This window comes from Monodelphis domestica, chromosome 7 (assembly GCF_027887165.1).
Source record: "Monodelphis domestica isolate mMonDom1 chromosome 7, mMonDom1.pri, whole genome shotgun sequence".
NCBI classification, from domain to species: Eukaryota; Metazoa; Chordata; class Mammalia; order Didelphimorphia; family Didelphidae; genus Monodelphis; species Monodelphis domestica.
Genome location: NC_077233.1, coordinates 139,634,620 through 139,650,165, shown reverse-complemented (window position 1 = coordinate 139,650,165; position 15,546 = coordinate 139,634,620). Strand labels below are relative to the sequence as shown.

At 41.5% G+C, this 15,546-nt stretch overlaps 1 protein-coding gene across 2 annotated transcripts in view; it reads right to left on the bottom strand.

Annotated features, from left to right (window-relative positions):
* LOC130455522 (tryptase beta-2-like) overlaps nucleotides 1-15,546 on the bottom strand; it is a 50,157-nt gene that overhangs the window by 21,866 nt on the left and 12,745 nt on the right. Inside the window, exons 1-5 of one of the 2 annotated variants that reach the window (XM_056805695.1) lie at nucleotides 9,105-9,142; nucleotides 8,870-8,930; nucleotides 7,069-7,237; nucleotides 6,316-6,581; nucleotides 5,389-5,552 (exon numbers count right to left, since the gene is read on the bottom strand). In XM_056805695.1, coding sequence (XP_056661673.1) covers nucleotides 5,389-5,552; nucleotides 6,316-6,581; nucleotides 7,069-7,237; nucleotides 8,870-8,930; nucleotides 9,105-9,107 — 663 coding nt within the window. In that variant the 5' untranslated portion in view covers nucleotides 9,108-9,142. Of the gene's footprint in view, nucleotides 1-5,388; nucleotides 5,553-6,315; nucleotides 6,582-7,068; nucleotides 7,238-8,869; nucleotides 8,931-9,104; nucleotides 9,143-15,546 lie in introns of those variants that run through there. The other variant, XM_056805696.1, reaches the window with a different exon arrangement.

The window sequence follows — 15,546 nt, the reverse complement described above, 5'->3', positions numbered from 1 at the left end:
AGAGATCATGAATGCTACCTCCACATTCTCTAGATCAACTGAGGCATAATATATTCTGCTCCAGCCCCTCACCTTCATTCTATGTGTGTCTCCCATTTTCAATGTGTTTTTGTAAATATTTAACACATTGTCAGGGCCCGGGTTTTAATCCTTTCTGTTATTTGTTTAGTTCCCATGGGTGAATTCAGCATATTTACATTCAATATCATAGCTACTAACTGCATTTCCATCTACTCCATTCCTCTTCAGTGTGTCCCTTCTTTTCTTTCCACTTTATCTCTCCTCTAATGTCCAATTGCCTTTGACCCATTTCTCTCCAATTCATACCCCTTTCCCAAAATCCTTCCTTATCCTCTCCTAGTTCTTCACCTTCCTCATTCCAAATTGGCCTACCTTTCCAAAGATGCTTCCTTTCTCCTTTTCCTCTTACCTTTTAATTCTTATTCTATCTATCTTTCCAAAAATCCCTTCTTTATCACCCCAACCATGTCCTCCTACTTCTTGATATGGCTTTGATTCTAAAAATCCCTCCCCCATCTTGCCCTAAGAGTCTTTCCCTTATTCCCCTCACCTTAACTCCCTACCTCTTTTTTATATATATGGCCTTACCTTCTGTCTTGGAGCCTAATATGTATTGGTTCCAAGGCAAAAGAGTAGTAAGGGCTAGGCAATGGGGGTCAAGTGACTTACCCAGGGTCACACAGCTAGGAAGTGTCTGAAGCCAAATTTGAACCTAGGACCTCCCATCTCTAGGACTGCCTCTTAATCCCCCCTACCTCTTGATATGTACTCCCCTCTAAATATCCTTCCCTTCCCTCCCTTGTTTTATCCCCTTACCTTCCTTTCTCTTTACACAGCCTTCCTTCTTTTATTCCCTCAGTCCCCCAAGGGGAATCCCAGGCCCTCCTTTATGCCATCTCCCTTTTCTCCTGTTTTTCTGTACAGTTAAGAAGATTTTTACCCTTCTAAATGGATATGTTTTTCTCTCTTTATCCCAGGTCTGATGAGAATATAGTTCAAGTACTACCATCCTTCCACTTTCTCCTCCCCTTCACCATGGCAGTTCCTCCACTCATTCCTCATCCAAATGAGATAGCCATTCTACCCTACCTCCACTTAGTCTATTCCACTACTCTTTCAGCTCATTACATCACATTCAATTCAACCTCAAGTCTTCTATCCATACATGCCCCTTCAAAAATGGCAATGATGCTATTCCCAGGAGGCAATCAATGACATTTTCCCATGCAGGAATCAATTTGATCTTTTGAATTACTTATGATTCATGTTTTGTTACCTTCATATGTTTCTTATAGAACAAAATTTCTGCTGACTTATGGATTTTTATCCAGGAATAGTTGAAACTCCTTTACCTCATAAAATGTCCATGTTTTACCTTCTATAATTATGCTCATCAACAATTGCCTTTCATGATTTTTCTTGGCCATATATTCTCTCCTTTTTATTATTGTTCATCTCCTTCTATTTCTGTTCCAATTAAATGCTTTCACATATTGTTTGCTGTGATTTGCCTAGATATTTTTGTTATTATTTTAATAACCAAGTAGCTGCAGAAGGAGCCATGTGTGTTTCCATAGTTAAGAGCACTGTGCCTGGAGTTAGATAGATCTGGGTTAAAATCCAGCCCCAGATACTTTCTAAATGTGTGACCCTGGGCAAGTCACTTAACCTCTGATTGCCTAACAAAAAGATCCACATGAGAAGGAAATGGCAGATCATTCTGGTATCCTTGCAAAGAAAACCCCATGGAGAGCTTTAACAATGACAACAGCTAAAGGTTCCTGGTTTTTCATTGAAGGTTAAGATATTCTTGAGTTACCCTTACTTTAAAAAATAAAGGATTTTTTAAAAAAGGAACCCACATTGAATGCAGAAGTTCTCAGAGACTCCAGAGTAAAGCAAAAGCATGGATTATATTTAGTTAAAACTGAGTTCATTCTAGTATAAACTGGATCCATATTCCCCAGGGCTATCTAGCCTCAGCAAATATAGTTAGTGTTAAGATTAAAAGTTCTGGAAACTGTATCTTGATTTATAATTATTTATTAAATAATAAAAAGCAGCCCAAAAAAGAAAAGGCCTCTAGCCACTTCCCTTCACAAGTCTCCTCCAAGAGTTAGGCCAAAAAAGTGGAGAGCTGATAACCAGGCCTAAGTACACATTCTCACTCTGGATTCCCAGGCAAAAAGGCCTCACTTTCCCTTCAGAAGGTCCCTTTCCAAATCCCCTTAGATTGGAGGACTCCAACCTCACTCTGGGTGAGAGCCAAGAGACAAGGAAGGGCCTTCTAGACCCCAGGAGTCGGGAGACCCTTCCCATGGCTGAGGATAGCACACGTCCCCTCCTTTCTACCCCACAATCTTTCCTCTACTCACTCTCTTAGAGGTTGTTTACAGTTAAACAAGTTTGTCTGCATTCTTAATTCAGAGTGGAGTGGCCTGAGTTGTAACTTCAGACTTAACATCAAAACTCTCCCTTTTTAAAATTCAATCTTTGTCTTGATCTGCCAAAGAAAGGGATACAGGCTAGTGTTAAATTTTTCATAAGAGTAGCCCGGTATCCAAAACTGGCCCAGACGCACCTGAACCTGGCCTTATGGGAAAAGAAGTCAAAAAACTTACTGAAACCCCAGCCTTTCTTGGTGAAGCTCAAGGATGGGATTTTTAAGCAGAGAAAGATTGCACCTAAGTCTAATCAAGAGCAATCTGGCTTCCTCTTTCTCTGAGGATCAAAGTCCCTTTTGTAGAAAGACACAGTTGGGGGAAGCAGGAAGACCACCTATTATTCAATGTAAGGTGAGGAATGCCAAGAAGATATTGTACTGCCAATGAAGCTCTCTCAGTCCTACCTTGAAGGCCTGCCATAAAGTTTGATAGTTAAATTGTGTTTGTGTGTGATGAGACAGGGAGCCCTCTTCAAATGTAAACCCCAGTCAGAATTGCAGAAGGTGGGCATCTTCTTGTCTGTCTTCTTGTTGAGCTGTGTGACTCTGGACAAGTCACTTGACCCCCATTGCCTAGCCCTTACCACTCTTCTGCCTTGGAACCAATACACGATATTGATTCCAAGACAGAAGATGAGGGTTTGGGGGGTGGGGGTAAGAAAAGAAAGAGAGCTCAGGACAGTCATGTTCATTCTTGCATTTTTCTGAGCCCCACTCTTGATGCTTCAGACTTTTTTCTCTACCATGCCGGCATACTGGGACCTCTCTAATTCCTCCAATTTTCTTTTCTCTCTTGTCTTCCACTATTATAATATACATTTCTCAAGAACACACACTGACTTTCTTTTTGCTTCTATTTTTATCTCTGGAAATCTCTGGGGCATAGTAAGCACTTAAGAAATGTTTGTGGTCTTGGCTTATTCCTCTGAGCTCTGTCCCAATCAAACCATATTTGGAGAATATTTTCTAATTCTGGACACTACAGTACATAAATAAGTTGGAGAGTATTTAAAGAAGAATAACAAGAACGGTTATGGGCCTGGATTCTGTAATATGAGAATCAATCAAAAGGAAAAGAAGACCTGATTTGGAGAAATTACACAGAAGGAAGTTTAGGCTTGATGCCAGGGCCCACTCTGTGACTCAGTGGATAGAGCACCATTACTCATCTTCCTGAGTTCAAATCTGACTTCATACACTTACTAGTTAGGTGACTCTGGACAAGGCACTTAACCCTATTTGCCTCATTTTCTCTTCTGTAAAGTGAGCTGGGGAAGAAAATAGCAAACCATTCCAATATCTTTGTCAAGAAAATCCCAAAAGGAAGCATGAAGTGTTGGACAAGACTGAAAAAGGACTGAATAACAATAAACAACATACAGTCAGGAAAAACTTCCTAATAATTGGAGCCATTCAAGAGGTCCAAGCAAAGACAGACTTGTGAAGTATGTCACAAGGGGAATTCCTTTCAGGTATGAGTTAGACTAGGTAACTTCTTTGGTCCCTTCCTACTCAATTGTGTCATTAACAGGAATAGAACATTTGGAACCAATTTTCTTCCTGAATGGATAGGGCTGTCAAATGGAGCCTCAAATGTGAAGCATATGAGTGAGCCATTCCCAATTGGTGGAAGGTATTCTGTAGACTAGAGACACCACTTTAACCTTTGGAACTCTAGTACTCAGAACTGGAACAGAGTTTGAACTAGTAGGAACGTTGGATAGCATCAAGTCTACGAACCCCGTTTTACAAACAAGGTAAGTGAGGATACTCAGAGAAGCAAAGTGACTTTCCCAAGGTCTCCCAGGTATTAAGTGGCATCTAGTCCCCTCCTGCTTGGAGCAGGAATCTCTCTACAGTCTCCAAGTGGTCATCCAGTCTCTCATTGCAGACTTTCAGTGCCAGAAAATGCTACCTAGGATAAAACAGCCCTTTTCCAGTTTTGAACAGCTGTGACTGTTGGGAAATTTTCCTTCAAATTTTCTTTCAAAAAAAAATGTCTTCATATGAAGTTGAAAACTACTCCCAATAGCATTCCCCAAATACTCTTAGTAACTTCCAAACCTTTCCATATGATACCAAATCCCTTGACCACAGACAAAGATTTTTTTAAATCACTGTATTCACACCAAGAGAAATTTGCACAGTTTAATGAGATATGAGAACTGTTCTACATAAAAATCTCCCTTCCTCTCTCTTTCCTTTCCCCACCTTCTCTATCACCCTCTCAATGCCTTAGATGTCAAAAAATGGGGAAATTGAGAACCACAGAATAACAGAGCAAGAAGAGCTCTACCTCCATGTTGTATACTTTACAGAGGGAAAAAATGAAGCCCCAACAGGTAAAAGGACAAGGCTAGATAATTCAAGCAGTCCTACTGGGACCCAGGATTCTTAATCCCAGTCCAGAGCTCTGACCCCCATCATGCTGCTTCTAGGTCACTGAGAAAGGCAAAATAAGATGGGTCTCTCAAGGAGGAATTTGGAGAAGCCTGGCCTCAAAGTAGTCGTGGGTCCAGTGAGGATGTGGAGGAAGAAAATAACAAGCAGGGTTTGATTCCTTTTCCAATATAGAGCATGGGGCCTCAGATTGTGAGTGGAATAGATGTGAGGTAAGAAGATTTTTAAAAATTAGGTCACAGAATCATTTCATTTGATCATTAATCCATTTCACATAAGCACTGACTCGAGCATAAACTGAAGGCCTGTTGACTAAGCCACAGCCTATTGCCCAGCTCACAACCCCAGCCTGAAGCCACTCGCCCATCACATTACAGACCAGGGCTCCACCAGAGTCACCCTAGAAAAATAAAGGAGAGTCTGTTAGTGTGGTCCAAGTGATAGAGGGTACCCAGGTATGAGGAAGAACCCTTGGATCAAATCTGAACTCTGAGGAAGAAAGGAGGAATCAGAGAAATGCTCACCTGGCATGAGCCCTTGTTAGTTTCACCAGCACATAGCATGTCGTCAAAAATTATCTTAACGGAAGGACTAACGTTGGATCCTTTATGGTATAGCTTGTCACAGGCAGTGCTATTCATCACAGGGACCTGCACCTTTCTCAAGCTGTAGGGACGTGGCAGAGGCACTGTAGAGGGAAAAGACTGCAGCATTTCAGCTAGTTCTGGAAAACAGTGTAGTGTGTTAAGAACTAGATGCTAAAAAAGAAATCAGAGATTCTGGGAGCCACTTCTCAGTCCTGCATAGCTGGGTGCCTAGGCTCAGGGGGAGAGTTGAGACTTGCTCAGGGTTAGATGGAGGAGGCAGCAGTCCCACTGTGTCAAAGACACAGATGGAGCCATTGGATCATCAGTCTCTAACTGGATAGGATGAGTAAAGGTGAACAAGTAGAAATCAAAGAGATTACACTGAAACTGAGCAAGGGAATTGGTACCCAGGAGTCAAGTTTTTAATGATCAAAGTCATAAGATTAAGAGCTAAAAGAGATGAAAATCACCTAGTCCAGCCCCTTCATTTTACAAAGGAAGGAAACTCCAGAAAAGGACAATGGCTCTTCTAAGGATATAAAGTTAGAAAGGAGAAAGGCTGGGATTGGGCCTTGATTGTCAATCTAGTGCTCTTACTACCACTGATGAGGCAGACCCACCAGGCTAGGCCAAAAGGTTTCTAAACTCAGTCACACTGAGCAGCCAGGCCAAGGGAGTTGGGATGGAACATCGATCCAAAGAATCTCTCCTACATAAGAATGAGGGCGAAATTTATTTTTAGTTTTTCTTGGTAAAGAAAGCATCTACCAAGCTTTGGGATTCCCCAGCTCTAGCCCTTACCCCTTAACTGACACTGGGAAATCCAAGATGCCCACAGGATTCAGTGCCATTCCCATTGCTTACCTTTAAATTTGATATTCCCCCAGCCAGTCACCCAGCACTCCATTTCTGGGGTGAACTTTTGTGAGGCAGCAGGGAGGCGGATGATTTTGACATTTTGGGAGATAGTTACTGGGAACTTCAGCTTTAACAGGGCAATATCTGCCCCTACATTAAATTTAACGTAGTTTGGATGGATGATAATCTTCTCCACAGGCCAAAGCCTGTCTCCTTTGTACAGATACTGTTGTCTCAAATTTATCATATAGTTTGTGGGCTCTGGTCGCGTTCTGGAGAAGAGGGAAACAAGTATTCCTTAGAGGCAGCTGAGTCTGAGAGGCCCTGGGAGTCTGGGATGCTATGCTAAATTGAGTAGGCTCAGGCTTCCATACTGATCCCCTATAACCCACCACCCTGGATCTGGGGATGGATCTTCCCTGGGCCTCCCATATTCACCCATAACCACAATGGGAGGAAATCTCTCCCACTCATTGCCTCTTTCCCTTGGGCTTTTCTCTTAATTATAGTAATAATCCTACATGTGCCTGGGCATTCAATAGAGCCAAGTGAAAAAGCTAAGGTAGGGACTAATACTTCACTTTATAGACTAGGAAGCCAAAGGCCAACAAAGGAAAGAAAATGATTCAATCACACCATAAATGGGCACCAGTCTAGACTCAAAAATGACTCCCAGGTCAATGCCTCTGCCCACTTCCACCTTTCCCACCCTGAGGATTGTCCATGCCCACCGAGCCGAGGAGGAAGGAGGGAACTCACTTCTTAATGCAGTGGGCAGCAGTCAGGACCCACCGGAGTCCAATGAGGGAACCACCACAACGATGCATCCAGGATTTGTTTGTGGTGTTAAACAGTCTCATGGAGACCTGCCATGGAAACTCCCATTCTCTGGTCTCCACACCCCCAACAATGCCAACCTGTTCCCTGTCTGGGCAGAGAGGAAGGTGACTATGCAAAGAGACCCACACCAATGGTCCCAGGCATTCAGATCTTGCAAGATTTCAATGACAATCTCCATTCCCTCAGGTTCACTACCATGGTCAGAAAGACACCCCCTCTAAAAACAGTACTAATAGTGACTAGTGGTTTTCTTTGTATAGAAATTCCATCTTCAAGAGCAAGTAAGCATCTTCTCTGCAACAGAGAGTTGCCCAGGGGTCTGAGTGGTCAAGTGACTCGCCCAGGGTTATACTGCCAGTATACGACAGAGGCAGGACTTGAATCCCAGGTCTTTCTGGCTCTGAGGCCAGTTCTCTATCCACTATGCCATGGCTGTCATCATCATCACCTCTCATTATCATCAACACAATGATATCATTTTGACATGAAATATACCAATACCAATTACTTATCATCTACAACCCTTAAAGAATGAAGTCTTCGAAATGTAGAGATCTGCCAGGAAAAAAAATAACACCTTGCGACAACACAATGAGATATAGGTGATCCTTGTCATTTTGTCTGCTACTGATTTTATCACAAAGATACTGAGCTTACACACCAGGATTCTAATTCAATTGCAAGAATCATTTTATCCACTTTACAGTAGCCCATAGAAAATTTAACAGAATAATAATAATGACTAATAATAGCTTGTACTTAGTCATATGATGTTTACAAAACATTGTACATATGTTATCTCATTTGATGTTCACAACAACCATGTGATCTGGGTGCTGTCATTATTTCCATTTAATAGATGAGGAAACTGAGATGCGCAGTGACTTATCCAGAGTCATACTGCCAGTAAGAGTCTGACATGGAATACTCCAAAATAGAGACTTGACTTTGAACCATTTCTATCTGAATTTCATCAAAAAGAGATTACAAGAATCAGACAAAAGCAATAACATTGTTGATGATGACTGAGATTTCAATATCACTTAAATATTTATAAAATGATGTGTGTACATATTATATATAAAATCCTCATTTTTACTTATGTATTAAGGTATATTACACCATGGTGACTGAGTGGATATAGTGCCCTACCTGAAGTCAGGAAGACTCATAGACCTGAGCTTAAATCAGGCCTCACACACTTACTAGCTGTGTGATGTGGGACAAGTCATGTCATCTGTTCATCTTCAGTTTCCTCTTCTGTGGAATGAGCTGGAGAAGAAATGGTAAACCTCTCCAGTATCTTTGCCAAGAAGACCTCAAATGGGGTCACAAAGAGTCAGACACAACTGAACAACAAATATTACCTCATATTTGCTGACAACGACCCTCTCAAAAGTACTACAGGTAACATTGTTCCCATTTTAGAGATGCTGAAATTAAGGCTCATAAAGATTAAATGAGAATGGTCAATTAGCCAGTAAATAACACTTGCCATCTTTCTTAACTCCAGAGTCACCATTCTTATTATTATATTAGGCTGCAATCCAGGATAAAATCAGGTGTCTTCCCCCCACTAACCTGCTCTGTCTATAACAGATAGCCCAAGGGAGACTTGAACCATTCTCCTCCGATTGCCAGGGGCTATTCCCCTTGGGAGTCCCACAGGGCTTTACAGTGGGAAATTGTAAAGAAAGGGCTATAAGGGGTCATAACTCACCTTGAATCATTGGAATTGAGTTCCCCAAGAGGGGAAGGGACAGGAGCAGCAGAGTAAACATCTGGAGGGAGAGAGAGAGAAGGTCAGAGACTAAAGTCAGCAGAGAAGAGGCCTGGGGACCAGAGTTGGGGATAGAGAAGACACCGCCAAGCCAACATCTCTGCTATATACAGGGCTGAGGTTTGGGGTGCAAGGGTCTAGTTGCCAAAGTCTAAGATGGAGGTAGGATCTTTACCATGACCAGGTTCTCCAGCTCTGTCCTCCCCTTCAGTCAGCATCCTACTTAAAGCCTAAGGGCAGGAAGTGGGAAAGGGAGAGGAAGCCAAAGAGGTTCCAACTCTCCTCTGGGGGTAGAGAGGTGATGGAGGGGAAGGAAATGAAAGTAGAACTCACATTGAGAGGTCAGATTGCTCCAGATAGTCTCTCTGTGTTCCTATCTTTTCTTCTCCCATCTTTGTCCTCCTACTGATTCTCTTTGCACTCCGAGTGTCTCTAATTGAGAGACCCCTACAAAACTGGGACACTAATGTATTGTTGATGGAGTTGGGAACTGATCCAACCATTCTGGAGAGCAACTGAAATTATGCCAAAAGAGCTATAGAAGAATGTATATCTTTTGATCCAGTAATACCACTACTTGGTCTGTTTCCCAAAGAGATTTTTTAAAATGGGGAAAGCCCTGTTTGTACAAAAATATTATCACTGCTCTTTTTTTGTGGTGGCAAAGAACTGGAAACTAAAGGAATGTCCATCAATTGAGGAATGGCTGAACTAATTGTGGCATATGATGGTGCTGGAATACTATTGTGCTATAAGGAATGATGAAATGGATGGTTTCAGAAAAAGCTGGAGGGGGAAGCAGGGTAGCTCAGTGAATTGAGAATCAGGCTCAGAGATGGGAGGTCCTGGGTTCAAATCTGGCCTCAGATACTTCCTAGCTATGTGATCCTGGGCAAGTCACTTAACCCCCATTGCCTAGCCCTTACCACTCTTCTGCCTTGGAACCAATACCCAGTATTGATTCTAAGATGGTAGGTAAGTGTTTTAAAAAAGCTGGAAAGACCTAAATGAACTGATGCAGAGTGAAATAAGTGAGACCAGAAGAACATTATACACAGTAACTGAAATTTTGTGGGACAGTCAAATGTGATGATAGATTTTGCTACTAACAGCATACAATGATCCAGGGCAATTCTGAAGGACTTATCAAACGGAATGCTATCTACCTACAGAGAAAGAAATGTTCCAGTAGGAATGCAGATGAAGACATGATTTATTATTTGTTTATTTGAGCATATGTTTGGGAGTTTTGGTTTTATAAGACCTATTCACTTACAAAAATGAATAATATGGAAATATATTTTGCAAGATGATGCATGTACAACCCAGACTGGATTGTTAGTCAGCTCCAGGAGAGGGGAGGGGAGAAGGAAGGGAGACAATATGGATCATATAACTTTTGAAAACTTATGTGGGAATTTGTTATTAAAATAAATAAATGAGAGGCCCCTACAACCAAAACAAAGATAGTCAAGGGGAATTAGGAAATCAATCCGCTATATTCTGTTTAGACCTCACATATATGGTACTGGTTTTGACACCCTTCTCTTAGTGCAATATTTTCTAAAAAGAGCACCTGGATGGCACAGAGGAAAGAGTGCTCAGGCTGAAGTGAGGAAGACTCATCTTATGAGGTCCAGTCAAGAAAATCCAATTGTATCACTATATCATCATTCAGCTAATAAAATATATCTCTTCTCCAAATTCCAGGAAAATTGGAAGGCATCAGAAAGGTTAAGATGTTGTGAGGGGCTTGAGGTGAACCCCTAGAGTTTGGGAAGGAAACCTTTTGCAAGTATGAAAGACTCCAAAACTTAGCTTAAAAATAAAAAAGAGAAATTTATTGATTTAGAAAGTAATGTTAAGAATGACCAGGAGACCAGCACAGGTGGAAAACTGCCTCCCAGGGGGAATAGCATGGAGGGAAAGTTGTTCTCCCAGATGACATGATTTCTGGGGTGTTTATGGAGACGTGACTTTGTGCCATGGTGAAAATGTGACTCTACAGTGGTATGCACTGAGGCATGGGCAGGGGTGAGATTTGCCTGAAGACATAGAGGGTAATCCTCATAGTTTAGAGGACATGACAGGTAGATGTTTTAGATACAACCTGATGGTATCAAGGAGGTGTATCTCTCTGTCCATCTAAAGGACAATTCAAGGAGGATAATTCTCTCAGGGTCTTATCAGAGTTATGAGATGTTTTTGGGTTAGGAGTCACAAGGGTAGAAGGGAGCAAAGGAATTTCCCTGCTTATAGTTTGCCTGAAACACTTCTATAGTTTTGGGGGTACAATGTCCATGTCAAAGGTATAATTCCAATTACTTCATATTTCTGTAACACAGTCTCTAGTCAAGCTGAAGGCACTTAGCATGAAACTCTTCCAATTAGTGGAGAGAATATTTTTAGGACACTGAATACTAGAGAAGTTAATATGAGAACTTTCGAAATGGGAGACATGCTTATTTTTCCTCAGAGTAGTTCCAGATTCTTTTTTAGGACCAACTCAACGTGAAAAGAAAGACAGACTTTAGAAACTGCAGAAATGGAGAGGAAGCCAGCTCTTCAACATTTCTCTAATTTTTATCTTGCCTCCCTAGACAACTCAGAAAATATTCCCCAAGATAAGATTAGGACCTCACCCTAGGATAAGTTAAAATCTCAACTCACTTGCTTCTAAAGAATTCTGGATGTTTTTTCTAGAATATCCTAATCTGTATCACTTCTCAGATTTTTATGTGCTATTTGTTTGGAAAAGTGGGTTTACTTGCTATTCACTATGTGAAAGGTCTTTTTCATGTCTATCATTTATTGGGAAGAGTTAATCCTAGAGATATAAATTTAGAGAAATCAGCCCCCAATAAGGAGTAGTGGCCAAGAAGCAGCTTTTTGCTCTGAACCTATCATACCTCTATACCAGAAATATTGTATAAGGTAGATAAATGTAATCCTCATCCTGTATCCCACTTAGAGTTTGAAGAAGAGCACTAAGAGCCTAACCCCTCCTAGAGCTCTGCAGTTTACCTATGTCTCCCCTCAGCTATTGTCAGGAAAAAGCTAGCACTACACCCTCAGAAATGGAAGCAGAAATCATCGAATGATCCTGAAGAGGCTGAGTATATGAAACCTGGCAGATGATGGAAGGTAAACAAACATGGAAAAAGCTGACATGACCAAAAGATATGTCAATATCACCAGAGGACCTGAGAAATTCCACAGTCCAAGTGTTCCTGGAGTGGCAGCCTCTTCACGCATGGAGTCTAGCCTCCTGTGTTCCCTAAGTGTATGCCCTCTAAGTATAGTCTCTCATGTTCTCTCCATGCATACTCTTCCCAGCTGGTGGCATGTTAATGTGAAGGCACCTCTTATATAGATAGAGGAATCTTTTCTTCTCTTTAATTTTTAATCTTTTATTTTCTAGGCTGCTTGAACAGATGTCTTCTTCTATAGACTAATACACCCTCTCACCTTGTAAAAGTAAATTCAAATATGGAAGTTCCTGAACTACAGTTTTGAATTGATGGCAATGGCCAAAGGACCTCCATCTGAAGTAGCTTTCTAAGAACCTGTGAGTGATGGGGGAGCCCAAGTGTTGCTCCACATGCCTGATGATATCAAGAATGATGGTACAGATAAATTAACTAATCACTCTTAAAGATTACAAAAGAGCAGTCCTTTCCTCCCAGGCTATCTCTAAGGATATGACTCTGGAGAAGGGCCTCTTTAACTGCTGTCCTTATCCATCCTCCATCAGACCACAGACACTTCAAGCTTCCCCCTAAATGCAGGGCTCATTTACATGCTCACATTTGCTCATGGAATGAATGCGGAAGGTCTTTGTGTGGGATTGAGGTGAGCAGGGTCAAGACGGTACTAAAATACAACACATCCCCAAAAGGCTGACAGGACCTAAAAATCAAATTTTTTCTTTTGTAAGAAGATATTGTCACCTATTCAAATCCAAACCAGAATCTGGTAGCTTATCTATATACCTTCCTGCACCAAATTCAATGACCCTTTGGCTCTTTTGGAAAGAAAATTTTGGAAAAAAATGCATAGAAACTATGAATCTAGCAGAAACCCTGCCAAGGTGAGGGGAAAGCGTTCTTTCTTCTTTCTTTAATAAGGGTTAATCTGCACTGCGTCCTCTAAAAGACTCTTTCATCTCCTGCGGGAGTTTCAAACTCTTTGGACATAAAGGAGAGACTTCTGAACTAACTTGTGACCTAAGGATTAATCTTTAGGTCTCTGAGGGGTGATTTGTTCAATCATGGTGAACATTCTGTATACTCTCAATTCCATATTCATGCCAATGGGTCTGAATTCCATGGATTCCCCTAAGAACCTAGGGCCTAGATCCTCAATTCTAAAATCTCTTCCACAATCTTAGTAGGTGAATGGAAGTTAACATACAGGGACCAAGGTTGTTTTCTTCCCAACCCATAACCACATTCTTGGACTTTCAAATGTGTCTATAGCCAACAAAGCCTGAACAGGTTCTGCACTTCCCCCTCATATGAAAACTGAGATCCAAAGAAGGAAAAATATGCATCTACGTGAGCTAGTAACAGAATCTGGCCTCAAAATTCAAGTCACATGACTCTAGCCAGCCTTTGGATTCTGTCTTAATAATAATTAATTCCTAACATTTAGATAACATTGGGAAAATGTTATCTCATTTGATTCCCACAATAACCCAGGAAGGTAATACTATTATTATCCCCATTTTACAGATGACAAAACTGAGGCAGACTGAGCAGTGTCTTGCTCAAGTTTTCAAAGCTAGTAAATGTCTGAGGCTGTATTGAACTCAGGTCTTTATGATTCCAGGTCCATGGCACCATTAGAATGCTTAAGTACCCTGTACCACCACGTGTCTGATTAATGCCCTTAAATCTGGGAGGGGAGAGAAAAACAGGGCTATACCTTGGGAAATGAGCCATCCATGGTTTCCACATTCCCTCCAGTCTCCCTACCACTTGCCTCTGACTTCTGTCCAAAACCTGTCCTGAGATACCTGTCTCTCTTGAGATTTCCAGAGAAACGTCTCCCAAATTAAAGCAATTTGGACAAAGGAAAACTAAAGCTTCTTGGGAAAATCAGCAGACTCAAACTCTTCGACCTGGGTTGAGGCTCTACATTCCATATACTGCCAATTCCATATTCCTGTCAATGAGCCTGAGTTCCATGGATTCTCCCAGATTCTCAATGCTAAAACACTCTTCCACGCTCTTACGTAGATGAATGGGCAGAGAGAAGGCACTGAGACAAAGTTGAGCAAAAAGTTAGCAAAAGCCAAAGAGGGATCTGTAGGTCCTTAAGTAGAGGAGGGGAACAGTCATTCTGAAGCCAGAACCTGCATTCTTTTGTCTTCCTTTTTTCTTTTCTTTTTTTTCCTTTTCTTTGCTCTTCAGATTGCCTCTCCATCTCTCCCAGGAGAGAAGTTGGGAGTTGTGGAGGGCTCATAGGTCGAATACTATTTCTGTTCTGCACAGAAGCCTTAACTTGTTCTGTTTCCCACCTGACCCAGTTCACTCTTTCATGGGAAGTCTAATGATCCCCTCTTCCTGAGGGCTCACCATATCATTGCCACGCAGTGCAACACTCAATCAGCTTTAACCATACTGAAGCTCAGAACCGCCAGACTCAAGTGGTTTCCCCAAGCTCAGCTTCCTTAGTAGCAAGGATTAGAGATGTAAGTCACCGTGCCCAGCTATACCTGCCTTCTCCCAACACACATATTTGTAAGACGTTGAGGGCTCCCAATTGAAAAGGAAGATGGTAAAAAACCACAGGCAAGGTAGAAACTAGGGTGGGGAAGACAAAGAAAGTATGCAGCTATCCACAATTGTTAATTACTTCCTCCAGTTCTGTTTTGTTTTTTAAGAGTACAGAAGATCCTTAACACTTTCTCTTGGCTAGAGACAGATGTTTGGCAAAACATCAAACAGAGACATCATATGCCTTTTTTGATGGTTTGGTTAGTTTTCATGAACTATTTTCCCCCTTTTTTTAGTCTGTGTTTCAAGGGATGGCATCAGAGAGGTGTAAGGAAATGAAAACATCTAAAATAAAATATAATAAACAAAATGTATTTAGGAAAAACAAATCTGAGAAAGAAAAAGACAAAGCCGTTCTTGACTCCCTGGTGACATCAGTTATAGAAGGATGCTTGAGGGAGGACTCTTGAAATTCAGGAGGAGGAAAAGGAAAGATGTGTGGCAGCTGACCCAGGTAGTTGATTTTGTGTCCAGAGAAAGGAAGTGGGCCATAAGGTATAAAGGCAGGAAAGGGGCAGGAAAAGGCAAGAGCCACTTTGGCTGTGTAGCTTGCCAGAGAAATTGTTAGACCCTAGGTTCCAGTGCTAATTTTCCAAACAGCAGAGAGCTGTGATAACAACCCACTGAAATGTTTCACTGGCACAGGTCTGGGTTCTAAATAGTCTCCATATGGAAAAAGAAAGCTCTGAGGTAGAAGTCAGTGGATCTGGTTAGGAGTATAATTTATGGCAAGGGGGAGAATGCTTCTGAGTCCTGAAGTCCAACTGTATTTGCCTCTCATGAATTTTTTTCAACTTTCTTGGCCCCAGAATCTGATTTCTTTATTAGTATTAGTAT